Raw genomic sequence first — 20,170 nt, 5'->3', positions numbered from 1 at the left:
CAGACCAGAAGGTTTGTAGTACAGCAGTTCGAGACTCTAGTGCCATGTGACAGAGTGAGCTCCCATCTCTGGCCCCAGCTCCTGCCAACTAGCAGTCCGAAAGCAAGAAATTGCAAGTAGATAAATAGGTACCACTTTGAAGAAGAAGAAGAGGAAGAGATTGGATTTATACCCCGCCCTTCACTACCCAAAGGTGTCTCAGAGCGGTTTACAAACTCCTTCCCCTTCCCCTCCCCACAACAGACACCCTGTGAGGTAGGTGGGGCTGAGAGAGCTCTTGTCAGAAACTGCTCTTTTTTCAAGAACAGCTCTTATCAGAACTACAGCTTGCCCAAGGTCATCCAGCCAGGTGCAAGTGGAGGAGTGGGGAATCAAACCCAGTTCTCCCAGATTACAGTCCGCTCACTTAACCACTACACCAAACTGGCTCTCCAGTTTGGTGGGAAGGTAACAGCATTCCATGCACCTCGGCATTTAGTCATGCCGGCCACATGACCACGGAAATGTCTTTGGACAGCGCTGGCTCTTTGGCTTGGAAACGGAGATGAGCACTGCCCCGTAGAGTCAGATTCGACTAGCTTTTGAGCAAGGGAAACCTTTACCTTTACAAGGCCTGAAGGACATTGGAACAGGCTTCCTGTATATTAAATCTGAATTCTTATCCAGAAGATAAGCTTCCCAATAATGTGGGAGAGCCACTAGATAAGTTAACCAGATTTACACATGCCTTTGCACTTTTAAAATCTTCCTGCCATACTCATTATCAGGGGGCAAAGGAGCAAGAGGATGGATTTTCCATTCTCACACCTGGCATTGCATTTTAACAGCAATGAGGAGATTCTAATAAATTAGGGAGTACCCGGGGCATAATCCTTTGCCTGTGATGTATACTAGGCAAAGCCATTCCATTATAGTGCTTTACTTTATCAGACATCTGTATCATTTGAATTAATCGATTTAATGTTGTGGAGTCCTCGATATTCTTTGTGTGGGCGGAGTCTTTTTTTTTTTTTTTAAGTCTGGGTGGGGGAAACAAGAAGTCTAGAAAAGTGATTGAGAGGGGAGGCATTCACAGTAGTACCACGAAGTATAGTTGCAGAGGCCTGAGGTGACGGGCTGACGGGAGAATCTCCTTTGTGAGAGCTCTTATCTTCCCAAATCGGACCGAGATAATTATAGCTCTCTCTGCGCTGCAGTTTCCAAGCTGCTTAAAACAGAAGTGCAGCCTGGCGCTCAGAAGCCAGGAAACTGACAAAGACCTGCTCCCAAGATGGGCGGAGGAGTGCCGGTAATAGGGGCATCTAATATTTATCTCGGATCTTCGGGGCTGGGAGCTGGAAGCTGTCATGTACTGTAGCTTTTTATGCAGGCAGGAAACGACGACTCCGATTGGACATAGTAGGACCTAAGGCGCGGGAGGGAGGGACGGACGGACGGAAAGAGGGTGGAGAGGAAGAGAGTTGGGCTTGCAGCAATGAAATGTAAACACGGACGAGGGCGACCCGGTGAACAAGCCGTTTCTTTCCCACCCAGTAAGTCGCGTGCTGCAAGCCTCGGTGGCTCTTGAGATGTGCCTTTGATGTGTTTAACAGCTCCTTCCAGGACTTAATGAATTCTAAAAGGAACCTTTCCCTGCCAAGGAAAGCTCGTCCTCCGTTTCTTTCTCGGATGGATTTAACATTGGAGACTAGCGGAATGCCCTAGCATTGCTCTGCCACTGCAGATCCGCCTTTCCTTTAACCTGCCGTTCTGAACGGGGCGATGGAAATGAATATGAAGAAGTTCACAGTGCGCCGGTTCTTCTCAGTGTATCTCCGCAAGAAGTCTCGCTCAAAGAGCTCGAGTCTAAGCAGATTTGAGGTAAAAACAAGTAACTTCAGCTTTATCTAAAGTACTCGAGGTCTTTCTTTCTTTCTTTCTTTCTTTCTTTCTTTCTTTCTTTCTTTCTTTCTTTCTTTCTTTCTTTCTTTCTTTCTTTCTTTCTTTCTTTCTTTCTTTCTTTCTTTCCTGATTAAGTTGGCCATACAAGTGTCTTGGGATATTGGTCCAAATTGTTGCTTAATTAGAAGAATATGTTGCTTTCTAATAGAAATAGAATGAAAAAGAATGCAAGAGACAAATATTTTCCCAGCTTCACTTTTATTTCTTCTTATGTTAAATTTGGTGCCCCAAGCTTGACATACATGCAGATCCTCATTCCCAAGGTTTGGATTTTTTCGTTCAAGATAGGGGTTCTTCACGTTTTTGTGTGACTCAGAAGTTTTCTTAGGTAGTAACTGTTATCTGAAATAAACAGGAGCCTTATGGCACCCCAAAACTAACACATTTTTATTCAGCACAAGCTTTTGTGGACAAGAGCCCACTTCAACAGATGCAAAGTGAGCTTCAAAAGTCTCTTGCCTACCAAAGCTTATGCAGGACTAGAATTCTGTTAGTTTTTCAGGTGCTACAAGACTTCTGTTTATTTTTTGCTGCAACAGAGAAACAGAGCTGTTCCTCTGGACCTGTTATCAAATATGTTTGCAGCTCTAGTGGGAAGCATCATCAGGACCATTTTGGATTGTGTCTGCTTTTGTGGGCCTGCCTAGTGTTGCAACCTTTTTGCATCTGCCGTGGAAAGGAATCTGATAAAAGAGGTTGCAAAGGTTTCTGAAAACTGCAGCATCACATACATTAATACAAATATTGCCAAAATGAAGTCAGTTTTCCTCTTCCACTTCCCTCTGCTATGAGAGATGAATAATTGTGCAAGATTGTGAGGGGATACTCCTTGCTTGTATTCTATGTTGCATTTTCCTTGCCTGTTCTATAAGCACTGGCAGGCAGCCTTGATCAAAATTTACATTCAGTGGGTGCATCACTGGCTTTTTTGCCTGATGAGAAACTGTTCTTCCAAAGGAGCTGTCAAGATAGTTGAAGAAATGTTTAGGACAATTAGAAAACAGCATTTCCATACATCTTCCTCCCTTTCTGGCTCTGTAGTAAGGAAATAGCTCTGCTACTTCTGTATCTTAAGCAAGATTCATTAAAATGGTGTTCAGTGTTTTTGTTGCACATGAGATAAGTAGCACTCATAGAAATGCTTGGTCTTCCTCCCTAAACTCTTCCCCAGTTTACCACACAGAAGTGGCTCCACGTCCCTTAGTGGCATAAGCTCTTCATGAAGATGAAGAAAGAAGTTTGTAACTAAATTGAATGGGGGGGGGGGACTGCCAAGGTTTACAGAAGATGTTTCATGTATCATTTTTAGACAGGAGAATCCCTAATGGGCTGACTGCAGTTTAAATAATTTAAAACAATTTCCTAAATAAACTGTATGTACATTTTCGTGGGGTGCTTACTGAAGAATTGCTGACATATTCTAAAATAAAACATGCAGATCTGGATAATCACTACCACTAGCACGTTCTTCGTCAGTCAGGGATCACAGATCTTCTTTGCTGTATCCTACAGGGTAATCATAAATCCATTGAAGTCAATGGTCTGCATAGATTTGCATTGTTATTTGCCCAGATTACGGAGAAGCTTAATGCAATAGATTTTAAGTGAACAGATTGCAAGTTTCTGAAGTGGGCTTTGTTCTACTAAGAAGGTCTTCTACTCTATTGGTCTTTCAGCAAGCAGAATGGCAACTGGCCATGCATCTTAGCACCCTGTTTTTTTGCGAGGGATCTTTGAAAAGATGAAGCTCCACAGATGGTGTTTTAGGAATGTACTTTTAACAAAAGCCATGAGTACAAATATGAATATGCCTCAAGAAAAGGGAAGGCTTGCAGTAAAGAAATAGTTCAGACAAGTGAAGAGTTTGGCACTGCTGTGTTGTGCGAGGGAAGTTTCAATGTCATAATATTTCAGGCAGGAACGGAACAAAAACTAGGATCAGGAGATACATGACTGACTGTGAGATGGCCCATTTTTTGCCCATCCTTTGCACATGGAGTGACAAAAGGCCTCTGATGTTATTAATCCTTACTGCAAGGCTCAGAATAATTATACAGTATTGAGTGAAACATTAAATACTGAAAAAATAATTAGTTGTGGCCTCTCTTTCTTTACATCTTGAGTTTTAATTTTGGTGTACATGTCAGCCATTCTTTCAAAGTCATGACTCCTGCAACCAGGGCCAGCACCCTTTGAAATGTGTCCAACTTCTTCATGGATCATGTCCCCTAACCGTAACTCTTTGTGTTGCATCAGCTGCTGCACCCCAAGTTCCCTTTGGATGGGTAGTTCAGGAGGCTGCTTTCAGAGGAGGATATGTGTTGTTGTTGTTCAGTCGCACAGTCGCGTCCGACTCTTTGCGACCCCATGGACCAGATCACGCCAGGCCTTCCTGTCTTCCGCCATCCTCTGAAGTTGGCTCAATTTCATGTTCGTTGCATCTATGACACTGTCTAACCATCTCATCCTTTGCCATCCTCGTCTTCTTTGACCTTCAATCTTTCCCAGCATCAGGGTCTTCTCCAGTGAGTGCTCCCTTCTCATTTGGTGGCCAAAGTATTTGAGCTTCAGTTTCATTATCTGGCCGTCCAGGGACCAGTCAGGGTTGATTTCTTTTAGGATATGTGAGAGATCTGTAATTGGATATGCCAGTATTTTCTTTAACCTTTAAGAGTAGCTGCAGGGGAGAGAAGCTGGCAGGGGAGGATAGTGGGGGATATCTTTATGACACTGGAATGTGCTCTGGTCTGGGCTTCTGTTTCTCCTTTGTTTCAAGGTAATGAAGCCTGGTAAAGAGCCTAAGTGAACTGGGCCAGCATATCAGGACTAGCCCAGAAAGTAGTATGTACCACTATTCAGTTTTTTTCTGTTTAAATTGTAGTTTGCAAACTGTATTTTCCTATTTCGTAAGCCACATTAAGACCTACGGGGAGGGCGGGATAAAAATCGAAATAATAAATTAAAAAAAAAAAAAATCTTCATTGGGGAGAAAAGTGGGATAAAAATATAGAAATAAATAATTGAAATTTGGGTTAGGCCCGGAATACCAGGAAGATTTAACCCTTTTCTCTTGCACCCTCTCCCAAATAGGAATCAAACCCTTTCCCAAACAGGAAGAACAACAATAACAAAAAGCAGATGTAGTAAAAAAGAGTAAGAGTCCAGTAGCATCTTAAAGACTAAAATTTTTGGTAGGGTATGAGCTTCCATGAGTCACTGCTCACTTCTTTAGATAGCAGTGACTCACAAAAGCTCATGCCCTACCACAGATTTTAGTCTTTAAGATTCTATTGGACTCTTACTCTTTTCTACTGTTACAGACAGACTAACATGGCTACCCATCTTGATCTAAAAAACAGATGCATTATCTGTTTCTTTAGTAAAGCTAACAGCACCATCAGGGGACCAATTTTTACTGGAGAGTCAGGTTCTTGGCTCTTTTCTTCTCCCCTCCTCCCCCTCCTGTCCTCACCCTTTGAAGCTTGAGGACCCCGCTGTTTTGTGGGCCCCTTCCCCGATCCTCAGCTCCCCCTCCCTCCCTCTGGCCCCCTCACCCGCAGATCGATCTGAGCCAACATCTCCCCGTTTGAGCTCATCTGTGATGAGCTGAGTCTCTGTAGGACCCAGCAGCAACCGGTGGTTGACTGAGTCACACACACATTGGTTGGATTGCAGCAGTTAGCTCCTCCTGTTGGATTTTCTGCTCATCTGCTCAGGGAAGGAGTGAGGGAGGAGTAATGCCAATAAAGGTCTGTGTGTGAGTGAGGGAGGGAGGAAGCTTGATCCCCGCGCTCTTTTTTTAAAAACATGGCAGCTTTCCTAGACCTTTTCATGTCTATTAACATTGGGATTCTGGCTCACCTCAGAGGAAGGCTCTAGTGGGGGCTGTGTGGGTGCACGCCAGGCAGACCCCCCTTGTCCTGGAGTCTTTGATGTAATTAGCTGGTGGGCCCCCTCCCCCCAAAATCCCTAGCTACGGGGCTGCCTGGGAGTAGCAGCAGTATTCTGGGAATGGAATTCCACTGTGGGGGCCCTCATTCCAATCCCAGAATGCTTCTGCTATTCCCAGGGACTGTCTTTTCACTCTGGTGGCTGTCATTCCAGTCCCAGAGTAGTTTATCTGGGTCCAGAGACCTTAATGGGAAATCCATTCTGCATTTTCTTTGCAACTTTGTCTGTGCTGCAATGTATTTCAATGGAGTGGAGGTCAAGTAGTTTCATTTTCCAGTGTTTGTATAGCTGAAGCTGTTGCTTGCTGGAGTTGTCTCCTTGCTAATACAGGGCTGATGCTTTGAGCCAGCTTGTCTGATGAATGGACCTGAGAATGGGTGCCTGAGTGAGTACTCTAACCTGGGAACCCACAGCAAAAGGAGGGTCATTACATCCCAAAAATAAAAGGATAAGGTGCAGGAGATAATAAAGGTTGGAGCTACCCCCTACAAGAATTCTGAGCAAAAAAACCCAGAAGGATGAGGCTTCTATATGCTGCACTCCCGCTGGCCTTGCAGGTCCACCGCCGGGCCCCTGATGTTAGGGGGTGTGGCATATGCTAATGAGTTATGCTAATGAGTTCCCCTAGCTCTTTTTCTACGAAATGACCCCTGGACTGGAGAGCCACTGCCACTCTGAGTAGACCTGGGTGGGGGGGAGAAGCTTGCAATGCCCAGCCATTTTAGGTTCCTAGGCTCAGAGCATTTTATATTTTCAGTTTATATTTTTATTTTCTGCTGTGATCATTGTGTTTTTTCTTAATTTTTTATTTTAAAAATTGCATTGCCAAACCTCACTATTCCCCAACCTTTCAATTCTAGGCATCTTTTTTTTTGGGGGGGGGGGTTGGGAGATGTCAGTTATCAAAGACTGTTAAAAAAACAAAATATTGTAAGTTTTAAGCATATTTGTATTTTAAGTTAAAATAATTGTGTTTGTATCTTTTATAAAGTTTACATCTCTGCTACCTGGCATTACATTTTATGACATGCATGGCCTGGCCCCACAAAGCCCCATTTATGTCAGGTCCAGCTCTTGTAACAACTGAGTTCGACACCCCTGGTCTAGAAGCTTAATTTTTAACAGCCAGTTCTAAAACATTCATGATTTGCACTTGAAGGCTTATTAGAATAAATTGAGACATATGACAATGCTTCACTTATATAGTGATATATGTCTCACACTAGGATCTGGAGACCCATAGGGTCCTTCAGAGTACTCCAGGGGTCTGTTAGTCCTCTGTAAGGAGAGAGATTAAATCCTTCTCATTCCTATCTGATGAACATGTATTTTGGACCTCAGCTTAAAGATCAGCTCAGAGAACTCCCCAGAAAACATGGGGAATGGTTGCTGGGAACCAACAACTTAGCCCAAGCAACTCTAACTACTGAGTAGCACCAGGGAGGTACAGTTTTAATGCAGTTGTCATAGTTATTTCTGGCACAGAATTGAACTGTTTTTCACTCTTCCAATACATAGGATTTCAACATAGATACCACTGTGTGGCTGTGATCAGACGTGCAGTTTGATCCGTTGCTGTTGCTGTTCCCTTACGGATTTAAAATGCACGATCAGATAGCGACATCTGTCTGCCGTGCCCCAGTCATCTGTGTCCCATCCCCCCCCTTTACTGCATGTTTATTTGATACCTGTGAACATCCGGTCCTTTTGGGCTGAGCTGGTTTCAAACTGGATTTCCTGTTGTCTGATAGCTCTGTTGCGTACCCAAGCCATCAGGCAGGTCTGACTGGTCTCTTGTTTTTCAGCTGCCATTTGTTTTTACTAGATAGCGAAGTGCGCATAACTGCATATTCTCACCTCTCGCTCGCTCTCCCCCTTCCCTACAGGGGCTGCTCTAAACTTTGTTTTCTTTATAAAAACTTTCAAAGAAAGACACCCTGGTACTTTTTCCTGTGCTTTGGGGAAGGGGTAAATTGAAAAGTTTAGAGAGGGAGATTACATGTCCCAGCAGGCTGATCAGCGCTTGTGTGTATGCCCAGAGGACAAACATTTTTTAAAAATGGCCAACGGCCTCATGAACTACGTATCCCAGGAGGCATATCAGTGCCTGTGGGCATGCTCAAGGGAGAAACTATTTTTAAAAATGGCTAACGGAAACACTCCTTGGCTGCCAGGTCTGATATGTGTCTGATCAATCAAGAATGGGGTAAAAGCACTCTGAAGAGTGCTAAAAGGGATGAGTCTGATTGGTATTCTCTATTATAAAATACCCTGGATCAATTAGAGGTGGGGCAACAGCAGATTAAAATGCATGTCTGATAGCAGCCTCTATCTACCTGCATATCAGAACTTCAGGTTTTGTGCAATGCTGATCTTTTTTCTATTTCTATAAGAAGCTCTGAAAGACTTTTCTGACCCTTTCTTACCCCTGTTTAGCTGCCGTCTATCTAGAAGCTGCTAATCAATAAGGAAGTTGTTTACAATGTCCAGTGCAAGGGCCATTCCAATCAATAGGTGAGTCTGATTAGAATTTGGGCCAGGGGGTTTGTTTTTTATGTGTTTTTTTTTAGTTGTGGCCCTGCAGAACCAACTGCCTTCTAAGTCCTGACCTTGTAGGTAATATACAGACAATAAAACATTTTTCTTAAATGTGCTTTTAATGTGTAGCTGATGAATGTCTCACAGTATTGTTTTAAGCCTTCGTGTGGCATATGCAGCTTGCCAAGAACGCACTGAAAGGGGGCTGCTTCGCGAGAGAGGAGGGAGGCCTTCCTGCCCAAATGCCAGCTGGTGAGTGGGGGAAGCCCCACCCCCAAGAGCGACCACCCGGTCTCCTCCCCACCCCACCTCTTCCCAACAGTGTGTAAAGACATCTGGTGGGGAGAGGCAGGGGCTGCGCACCTGCACTCTGAGCCCTGAATTCGGGGCTTGGCATGCAGGCACGCACGGCCTCCCCCCCCCCACTCTTCCCAGCAGGGTTTAAAAAGACCCTTTAAATGCTGCTGGGGAGAGGCAGGGGCCTCCACTCCCCAACGTGATGATGTCACTTCTGAGTGATGTCATCATGTTGGGGACCCCCCTCCTCCAGTAACATCCCCCAAAGTCCCCCGCTGGGGACTTTGAGGGGACCTGGCAACCCTAGAAGGGGCTGAGTCTGAAAACCACTGATGCAACGCATTAAAATCCCAAGCATTTTAGAACAATTAGTTTAGTTTGACTCCATAGAAACACATGAAGTCAGTCATTAGTATATCACTTTTTACAGGTAAGAAGCTGTGACTGAGAGACTTGAACAAAGTCAGCCTGTGTTCAGAACTCAGCTTTCTTCCCCCACACTTAGAACAAGTGGTCAGCAATGTTCCCTCTAAGCTGAGTTAGTGTGAGCTAGCTCACAGTTTTTTAGCCTTCAGCTCTCACATTTTTGTGTTAGCTCAGGAAGGGATGGCTCCAGAGCAAAGTAGTTTATGCAGTAGCCAAATCACTCACTCACAACTTTAATGCCAGTAGCTCACAGAGTAGAATTTTTGCTCACAAGATTCCACAGCTTAGAGGGAGCATTGGTGGTCAGTATAGTCACATGTACACAAGGTAGAGGGAAATACTCCCTTCTGGCAGTTAATGCCTCATGTGGTACTGGAAGACCTCTGGCCTTGAGGAAAATTTTTGAAGTTGATGGGGCTGCAATTTGGAAGCAAGGGCATTCACAAGCATCCATTCATGAGCAGAATATTACATGTGGCACTTGGGTTCTTGACCGTTATGTTCATACTGGCAACTGGAACTCGTGTTATTCTGCTCAAAGATTAACATGCCAGTTGCTGAGCTATGCTAATTCTGGGCACCAAACCACATAGATTAATATAGTACATTGGATATATTAAACATAGCTTGTGGCATAACTTTACAAAGATGACAATAAGGTAGGTATCAGCATTTTATAGAAAGTACCAAATATCTTTACGATTTCATCTGTTCTATCAAAATAATTTTATGTCTGTTTACTGAACGTCATGTTTTCTTTAATAACATGGGGATCACTTTTCAGCTCATATGTATATTCAGTGTCAAATCAAATCAAGTATGAAGTGGCAAATGGAAGATCAAATGTATATTTATTTACACAGAAAAATACTTTTAAAATCAAGTTTATATTTTATTTTAAATTCTTCATTCATTTTAAAGCATGAGTTTTGTTTTAGTCTATCTGTGTTGTAGACATGCCAAAAACTTTTCCTTCCCTTTTAGCTGGCACCAATAGCAGAGTTTATGCAAAGTGACTCAGTATTGTAATGCAACAGGGAGCGTGGATTGTTCCAGTGCAAAAGGAAAAAATTATTCACAAAACTTGTGTTACTCTTGCAGTGTGGAAATCTTTGAGACTTTGTTGAAAATCTGCACATTTTTGCTTTACTTTTGGTAACTTTCGATATGTATCTGAATCCCCAAAAAAAAAATTCTTCATTGAACTATAAGCAAAATAATACCTTAGTATTAAGAGAACCCCCTCATGGATCACTGCCTTGTCGTGGCGAGGGGGCTTGCGCAGTTCAATGAAGCTGTGGGCTATGCCGTGAAGGGCCACCCAAGACGGACAGGTCACAGCAGAGAACTCAGACCAAGCGTGATCCACCTGGAGAAGGAAATGGCAACCCACTCCAGTATTTCTGCCAAGAAAACCCCATGGACAGTATCAAAAGGCTAAAAGATATGACGCCGGAAGATGAGCCCCTCAGGTCGGAAGGTGTCCAATATGCTACTGAGGAAGAGCAGAGGGCAAGTACAAGTAACCCCAGAAAGAGTGAAGCGGCTGGGCCAAAGCCGAAAGGACCCTCAGTTGTGGATGTGTCTGATGGTGAAAGGAAAGTCCAATGCTGCAAAGAACAATACTACATAGGAACCTGGAATGTAAGATCTATGAATCAAGGTAAGCTTGACGTGGTCAAAAATGAGATGGCAAGACTGAACATCGATATCCTAGGAATCAGTGAACTAAAGTGGACAGGAATGGGCGAATTTAACTCAGAAGACCATTATATCTACTACTGTGGCCAGGAATCTCGTAGAAAAAATGGTGTGGCCTTTATAGTCAACAAGAGAGTGCAAAAGGCAGTATTGGGATACAATCTCAAAAATGACAGAATGATTTCTGTCCGATTCCAAGGCAAACCATTCAACATCACAGTAATCCAAGTCTATGCCCCAACCACTGATGCAGAAGAGGCTGAAGTGGACCGGTTCTATGAAGACCTACAACACCTCCTAGAACTAACACCAAAAAATGATGTCCTCATCATCATAGGGGACTGGAATGCTAAAGTAGGAAGTCAAAAGGTAACTGGAATAACAGACAAGTTTGGCCTTGGAAAGCAAAATGAAGCAGGGCAAAGGTTAACAGAGTTTTGTCAAGAGAACACACTGGTCATAGCGAACACCCTTTTCCAACAACCTAAGAGGCGACTCTACACATGGACATCACCAGATGGGCAACACCGAAATCAGATTGACTATATAATTTGCAGTCAAAGATGGAGAAGCTCTATCCAGTCAGTAAAAACAAGACCTGGAGCTGACTGTGGTTCAGATCATGAGCTACTCATTGCAAAATTCAGACTTAAACTGAAGAAAATCGGGAAAACCATGAGGCCATTCAGGTTTGACCTAGATCGCATCCCTGATGAATATACAGTAGAGGTGAAGAATAGATTCAAGGGTCTGGATTTGATAGATAGAGTGCCTGAAGAACTATGGACAGAGGTTCGTGACATCGTACAGGAGGCAGCAATCACCACCATCCCAAAGAAAAAGAAATGTAAGAAAGCAAAGTGGCTTTCTGATGAGGCTTTACAAATAGCAGAGGAAAGAAGGAAAGCGAAAGGCAAAGGCGAAAAGGAAAGATTTACCCAACTGAACGCAGATTTCCAGAGAACAGCAAGGAGAGATAAGGAGGCCTTCCTGAATGAACAGTGCAAAGTAATAGAAGAAAACAATAGAATGGGAAGGACTAGAGATCTCTTCAAGAAAGTTGGAGAAATCAAGGGAGCGTTCCATGCAAAGCTGGCCATGATAAAGGACAAAAACGGTAGGGACCTAACAGAAGCAGAAGAGATTAGGAAAAGATGGCAAGAATACACAGAAGAACTATACAAGAAAGACCTCGATGTCCTTGACAACCACGACGGTATAATCACTGACCTCGAGCCAGACATCCTGGAATGTGAAGTTAAATGGGCCTTAGAAAGCATTGCTAACAACAAAGCTAGTGGAGGTGATGGTATTCCAGCTGAGCTATTCAAAGTCTTAGAAGATGATGCTGTTAAAGTGCTGCACTCCATTTGCCAGCAAATTTGGAAAACGCAACAGTGGCCACAGGATTGGAAAAGATCAGTATACATTCCAATCCCAAAGAAGGGCAATGCCAAGGAATGTTCAAACTATCGCACAATTGCACTCATATCACACGCTAGCAAGGTCATGCTCAAGATCCTACAAGCTAGGCTTCAACAGTACGTGGATAGAGAACTACCAGAAGTACAAGCTGGGTTTCGAAGAGGTAGAGGAACTAGAGATCAAATTGCCAACATTCGCTGGATTATGGAGAAAGCAAGAGAGTACCAGAAAAATATCTACTTCTGCTTCATTGACTATGCTAAAGCTTTTGACTGTGTGGATCACAACAAACTATGGCAGGTCCTTAAAGAGATGGGAGTACCAGACCACCTCACATGTCTCTTGAGAAACCTGTATAAGGGCCAAGAAGCGACAGTTAGAACCGGATATGGAACAACTGATTGGTTCAGCATAGGAAAAGGAGTACGACAAGGATGTATATTGTCGCCTTGCTTATTTAATATATATGCAGAGTACATCATGCGAAATGCTGGCCTGGATGAATCACAAGCGGGAATTAAGATTGCTGGGGAAAAGATCAACAACCTCAGATATGCAGATGATACCACTCTAATGGCTGAAAGTGAAAAGGATCTAAAGAGCCTCTTGCTCAGAGTAAAAGAGGAGAGCGCAAAAGTGGGCTTGAAGCTCAACATCAAAAAAACTAAGATCATGGCATCCGGCCCCATCACTCCTTGGCAAATAGAAGGGGAAGTCGTGGAAGTAGTGACAGACTTCACGTTCCTGGGATCCCAGATCACCGCAGACTGTGACTGCAGCCATGAAATTAAAAGACGCCTGCTCCTTGGGAGGAAAGCGATGGCGAACCTAAACAGCATGATAAAAAGTAGAGACATCACCCTGCCAACAAAAGTCCGCATGGTCAAAGCAATGGTATTCCCAGTAGTCATGTATGGCTGTGAGAGTTGGACTATAAGGAAGGCCGAGCGCCGAAGAATAGATTCTTTTGAACTATGGTGCTGGAGAAGACTCTTGAGAGTCCCTTGGACTGCAAGAAGAACAAATCAGTCAATCCTCAAAGAAATCAACCCTGACTGTTCCCTGGAAGGCCAGATAATGAAACTGAAGCTCAAATACTTTGGCCACCAAATGAGAAGGGAGCACTCACTGGAAAAGACCCTGATGCTGGGAAAGATTGAAGGTCAAAGAAGACGGGGACGGCAAAGGATGAGATGGTTAGACAGTGTCAGCGATGCAACGAACATGAAATTGAGCCAACTTCGGAGGACGGCGGAAGACAGGAGAGCCTGGCGGGAGATTGTCCATGGGGTCGCGAAGAGTCGGACTCGACTGTGCGACTGAACAACAAAAATTAAGAGAAAGTGTTTTTCTTGAACAGAAAAAAATGTTTTAAAGGCAGCATCCTATCCACAAATGGAAAACATGATAAACAAATAGGGATGACATCAGTATTAAATTTTTCCTCTGTGTTGGTAGAAAGAAAAACTGTCACTGTGTTGGGTATTTGGTGGCATTGATAGTACTGATAGTAGACTGCTGGTTACCCCCTATGTCAGTGGAACCATGCCAGCACAAGAAAAAAAATCTGACTGGAATTAATGTGAAAGGGAGGAATAGGGCTTAGTCAGTCCCGTCTCTGATAATGTTGCAGTACCAAAAGAGGCAGTATTGTTACCCAAAGAGGCAGTCTCCACTTAAGTTGGGGAAATTAGCTTAGGAGACGGTGTGAAAGAAGGGGCAACTGGAAGCAAACCACCTATGTATACAAGGATTTTTCCCTTTAAGAGAACTCTCAAAATAAAGAAGGCAGATGTTCAACCAGAAAGGTTTTTATTAACAAGAAAATGAAAATAAACAGAAACATATACACACACTGAAACACACAGAAGAACGAACTAAGAAAACTGGGAGAAAGGGGAGAGAATTTTAGGGAAGGGCGATAATTACCGATCCTGATGAAGTCCATAGAAGCAGAAAATTGAAGAGCAAAACAGCCAGTGTTTTGTGAGGCAAAGAGAGAGAATGTATATGTGGTTGATACCAGGAACACAGACACACAGTACTGGGTAGCAGGGTACCATAGTTATAGGGCCAAATGTACCCTTAGGCGGGGAGGGTGTGCTTGCCAGAAAACAATGACTTAATAGTTTTATCAGAGGTAGACAAAAATATGTGAGAGGCTTGATGGCTCTACAGGCCGGATGGAGAGGGCAATCGGGAAGGTGAAAAGATTTAAGTGTTGATTAATTGCTGCTTAATCAGGGGGTAATGGGTGAGGGGAAAGTGAGGCTGGGGTGTCATGGGATTATACTGAGAGGGAATCAATAGGTCCTGGGCAACCCGTTGTTCTAAAGTCATGCATCTCTCCAGGGCAAGGAGGGAGTAGTAGCCAGCCTGCTGCTCTGACCCATGCCTTGAAATTGTTTTCCCAGGCTTCTGGATGACTGGCATCCATCTTGGTCTATTTTGGGCCAAGCAATGCCCTGCACTAAGATATTGGGGTGATACATGGAGAGGTGTTTCTGCCTCTATAAGCTATGAACTGTCCCTCTGTGACAAGAGGGGTCTGACTGCTAACAGTGTAAGGAAAAACATCCACAATTTATTCAGCGAAGAGCAGCAGAAAACTGTCCAAACACTTCCTTTTGTCTACCCCCAGAGCTGCTTTAGAGGAGAAGATTCTGAAGAGCCTCACAAAATGTACACAACATGGGAATACATTACTCTGCCCCAAATAGGCAAGTACAGGTGTAAAGTTTCTTTCATAGAGTTTAAGGTCATTAAACATTAATAACTGAATAGAAGGGAACGTTTTACCCAGTGCAGTTTTTCTCCTCATACTCTCATTCTGTTGAAAAAACTCTGCACCTGTTGAAATCATCTCTTCTCTACAACTGTTACAATATGTTTTAAATCAAATCTGGCAAGGAGGGTCTCATATTTGTCTCATATTAAATCTGACAGCCCAAAGCTGCTGGGAATGTAAGATGGGGAACAACCAAAAGATAAATGGCACTGAACAGAGAGCTAAGAAATGTATCACCTTGTGCTTACATGTGTCTATTAGGGGTATGGAAAATATGGTATTTTTCAGGTTCTAGTACATTGAACTCCAAAAATATTGGTATTTCCTGATATTCCTGAATCTCAGTACTGGTTTGATATTCAGATTCGGTAAATATTCAGGAGACCATATTCAATGGTCTCCATAGGGTATAACAGAGAATTGATCCAGGGGCCTGTTTTTTGAGGCAGAGGCACTAAATTTGCAGCATTAAAAACCACAGTAGTAAAAAAAAACCAGTGGGAGAACATTTCAATCTTCCAGGCATTCCATTGCTGAGAGTTGCAGTCCTCGAGCCAACATACTTAAAAGGGAAAATTACAACCTGAGATTGCTGACCTTGTTAGTTCACAAGTTCAGAACAATGGAACCCCCAAGGGCTGAACAGGGACATCAGATTCTTATTTTACTACAGATGCTATTTTTCTTCCCCCAAGCATTTCCGCTTTGCTCTAATCATGCTGATATGTATTGTGCCTTTGCATCCTTTGCAAGCATTCTTTACAGCACCTGTCCTACCTTCCAACTGTGATAAAAAGACTCCGAGAACTGCTCTTTCAAGAACAGCTCTGACAGAACTATGGCTTGCCCAAGGTCATCCAGCAGCTGCAAGTGGAGGAGTGGGGAATCGGTTCTCCCAGATTAGAGTCCGCGCACTTAATCCCTACACCAAACTGGCTCTCATGGCCTGCCGACCAGCCGGGGGGGGGGGGGGGGGGTTGTGTGTGGTGGCCCCAGGAGCTCTTTCCCCCCCCCCCTTGTGGCTTTTCTGGTGCAGAAACAGCCCCCCATGGCTGTTTCAGCAACTGAAAAGGCCCGGGGGGGGGGGGGGGGAGGCGCTGTTGCTGGCCACAGTTCTGCTGGCAAGAAGACCTAAGGGGTCTTTTTACCAGTGAAGTTGGGGCTGCAGCACATGTGGCGCTCATTCCCCAGCAGCAGTGATTTGCCGCTTGGGATTCAGGCTCACGCTGCTGCCCCGCTGCCAGTGGGGTTGTGGCTGGCGGCAGCCCCTCTCCCTCCCTGCTAAAAGATTTAAAGGGCCCTCCAGCTGATTGGCGGGCCATGTACTCCTCGCGGATTAGCTGAAGCCCTTTCAGTTTTTTAGCAGGGAGGGAGAGGGGTGGGCAGGGCTTGGGTGCCTCTCCACCCACCCCTGGAACGCCCTCCAAATCCCCCCCACTGGATTGAGGAGGGGATCGTATGGATTTTATGGCATTGTACCCTGCTGAGGGCCCTCCCCTCCCCAAACCCCACCTTCCCCAGGCTTCACCCCTAAAATTTCTGGATAGTTTCCAATCCAGAGCTGGCAATCCTAATATGAAAGCTCATGCCAGAATAAATGCAATTAAATGTCAGAGGATTTATTGTCTTTTACAGTTCCATAAAGTCTTGCTATGTGCTGTTAGAATTATGGAATAGATAGAAGATGGAATGTCTAAATTATAGTTAAGTTAATTTGGCAAGGCCTGTACTTAAACAGCTACTCATTTAATCAGACAAGGATATAATTTTAGTCCTTAGCAATTCAGTCACATTAGCTCAGAATAATTAGTAAATGCCATTATGTTTTCTTTCTTAGGGATAGACCAAATTAACAGAATCTATTCCTGCAGATGTTCCAGATAAGAATACTAATTTTGCCACATAGAAATATTCACATTATTTGTTTACAATTGATTTTGTCTTAGCGTTCTGCTTTATTGTGTATATGTTAACATAACATTGTTCCATTGCATTCATACAGAAAAATATGATTATGTAAAATAGGGTTGCCAACTCTGATATGGGAAGTTCCTGAAGATTTTGGGGTGGGTTCTGGGGAGGGTTCTTCCGGATTCGCTTCAAAGTTCTGGTGCTTACCTTTAAAGCCCTACATGGCCAGGGTTCGACTTACCTGAGGGACCGCATTTCCCCATATATTCCCCAAAGAGCACTTCGGTCGGGGTCAGAACACCGGCTGGTGACCCTGGGCCCTAAGGAGGCCAAGCTGGCGGCAACGAGGGCCAGGTCTTTCTCAGTGGCGGCTCCTACCTGGTGGAATGAGCTCCCGGAAGAGATCAGGGCCCTGCGGGACCTTGTACAGTTCTGCAGGGCCTGCAAGACGGAGCTCTTCCGCCAGGCCTATGAGTAGGAGCCGCCACGGCCACCAGTACCACCGCCCTTTTACAGAGAGAGACCGTTAGGGTGGCTGAGTAACATCTTTCAGCACCTGGCCTTCCCCCCTGCTACGCAACAAGAGAGGAGTTTACAGGTGCATCCATTGTATTGATTTTAATTGTTTTAACTTTGTAACTTGTATTATATATTTTGTATGTTGATTGCACTCAGTGCCTTATGTGAGCCGCCCTGAGCCCGTTCGCGGGGAGGGCGGGGTATAAATATAATAAAATAAATTAAAATAAATAAATTAATGTGTTTAATTATCATCAAACTATATACTAATAGCCAAGGGTCTCCTGAGCGTGCGGATACTTATTTTTGTAGATCTGGGGCAAATGGAGGGTAAAGAGGTTTTTCAGGGTTGCAGAAAAATGCAAAAAGTTAAAAAATACACAGGGGGGTTAAAATCCCCCAAATTAAAAAAAATGACTTGTCTGCGCTTGCGCAGTTCGGACTCATGGTCCCCTGAGCCGGACTTGGAATTTCATTTGGCGGCCAGCCTCCCTTCAGCCAGCAAGGCGGCCTTGAAGCCATGGGGCAGGGGATGCCATCACCACTGGGTCTTTCCCAGGCAAGTAGCCTTCCCGCAGCCAGTAAGATGGCCCTGGAGCCATGGGCCAGGGGACGCCGCTGCCACCGTCAGGCTCCTCCCAGGTGAGCGGCCTCCCTGCAGCCAGCAAGACGGCCCTGAAGCCATGGGCCAGGGGATGCCATTGCTGCTGGGTCTCTCCCAGGAGAGCAGCCTCCTTCCAGCCAGCAAGACAGCCTTGGAGCCGCTGGGCAGGGGACACTGCTACCGCTGGGTCTCTCCCGGGCGAGAGGCCTCCTCGCAGCCAGCAAGTTGGCCCTGGAGCCGGGGGTGGGGGATCCCACCGGCGGGTCCCTCCCAGGCAAACAGCCTCCCCACAGCCAGAAAAACAAGAAGGAAGCCGCAGAAAGGGAGGCAGAAGAGGGGGAGATTGTTGAGGGTGGGGAGAAATAAGGGAGAGAGGGGGGCAGACTGAGAAGGGGTGGGAGAAAGAGGATATTGTCTGGGAAGGACTGGGGTAAGAGGGGTGAGACATACAAGGGGTGAGAGGAGAAAGGGGAGGTGAGGGAAGATTGATAGATAAGACAGGAGGGAACTTTGACAGGGAAGGGGAGAGAGGTCAGCAAAGGTGGGGGGAAATGCCCCTTCCCCGCAAGTTTCTTGCGGGTCTCCCTTTGTATATCCAATTCTCAATGTGGCCACATCTGTGGATACTTAAATCCAGTGACTGGAGTCATGAACACACAAGACACATCTTTCTACAAACCTGAAAAATGCCTCAGGTTTGCAGAAAAATTTGAAATCTAGAGCAGCAAACAAACAAAACATTGGGGTTAACCTCCCTCCAAATAATCGAAGCAGCACCTTTAAGAAACAAATACAACCAGTGGCCATTATTCCACAACCAGAACAGTATTGCCAGCCTCCCACCTTGGTTTCTGTCAGTAAAAGGCAGGGGGAGAAGGAGCAGGGCCTTTTCCAAGGCTGTTTTGGCCTTTGAGGGAAGACTCATTGGAGCGAGGTCCAGGAGAGACCACTGACAGGCCTGGCTGCTTGCTACTATTCAACAGCAGCCACCCCACTGATCGCAGTGTGGTGTAGTGGTTAGAATTTCAAACTGGGATCTAGAAAACCCCACTCTTCTGTGGAAGCTCACCAGGTGATTTTGGACGAGTTACACACTCTCAGCTTGACCTACCTGACAGGGTTGTTGCGAGGATAAAATGGAGGACAGGAGAACAATGTAAACCACTTTAATGTTGCCACTGGGGAGAAAGGCAGGGTATAAGTGAAGTAAATAAATAATAAATATAGCTGAAGATGGGGGGGGCAGATATAAGATAGGTAGCTTGGTAGGTGGGAAGGAGAAAAGAAAGCAGGGAAAAGGAAAAGGATGAGACTGCAAAGAAATAGTGGGGAGGAGATATAGGGGGAAATGGGACACCTCTCTCCAAGTCCTTGTGGGTCCCCTACTTGTTATTTTCTATTAATTAGCAGTTTCTACTAATTTACCTGGAACGAATGTTAGGCTAACTGCATAGGCCTGTGGCTTTGGGTAAAATGTACCTATTCCCTTTTGCCCTGGCCTTTATCTTTCATATATCATTTAACTAATTGTATTTAACTGAAGTGTTATTTTTTAAAAAATCATCTTTGTCTTCCATTTCAACAGTCTCAAGGCTGCTCATATTTAAGTTGTTTTATCGTATTTATAGCATGGTCAAGTTCACATCAGGTTAAATTATTTTGGCTTTGCCATGAATGACTGTAGAATGACAGCAAAACCCTTTCTCAATAACTTCTAGTTAGATTTTTAGCATAGTATGTCTGATATTTATACTTTCCACTACTTAATGCAATACCTTCATGGTTGTCGCAACCATAATACTGAACTGTGCAGTGAATAGTGTTGTTTCTTAAATGTCTTGTGTCTCTCCGTATCCAATTTTTAGGCTAAGCTTCGCAGAACTGTTCATAAATAGAAGTCTTTGGAAGGAAACCTCCTCTGCTGAGTCTACTGTGATAACTATATTTAAAATTAATAACCATGTGGGAGGAGTACGTACATCAGCAAATATGGGTAAATCACTATTTGTAGTAGATTCAGCTCTAGCTCTGGCACCTGATCAGCCTGCTGATTGCTAGAACTGATCCAA

General features: G+C 44.5%; 1 protein-coding gene across 1 annotated transcript in view; it reads left to right on the top strand.

Moving 5' to 3' along the window:
• The first annotated feature begins 1,695 nt into the window (after window positions 1–1,695).
• Window positions 1,696–20,170, top strand: part of RPS6KA2 (ribosomal protein S6 kinase, 90kDa, polypeptide 2) — a 244,302-nt gene continuing 225,827 nt past the window's right edge. The window contains exon 1 of the mRNA XM_015428014.1: window positions 1,696–1,860. Coding sequence (XP_015283500.1) covers window positions 1,762–1,860 — 99 coding nt within the window. The 5' untranslated portion in view covers window positions 1,696–1,761. The remainder of the gene's footprint in view (window positions 1,861–20,170) is intronic.

Source organism: Gekko japonicus, unplaced genomic scaffold, assembly GCF_001447785.1.
Source record: "Gekko japonicus isolate JY-2015 unplaced genomic scaffold, Gekko_japonicus_V1.1 scaffold1020, whole genome shotgun sequence".
Lineage (NCBI taxonomy): Eukaryota > Metazoa > Chordata > Lepidosauria > Squamata > Gekkonidae > Gekko > Gekko japonicus.
Note: the sequence above shows the minus strand (reverse complement) of the source record. Positions and strands in the feature narration are given on the sequence as shown.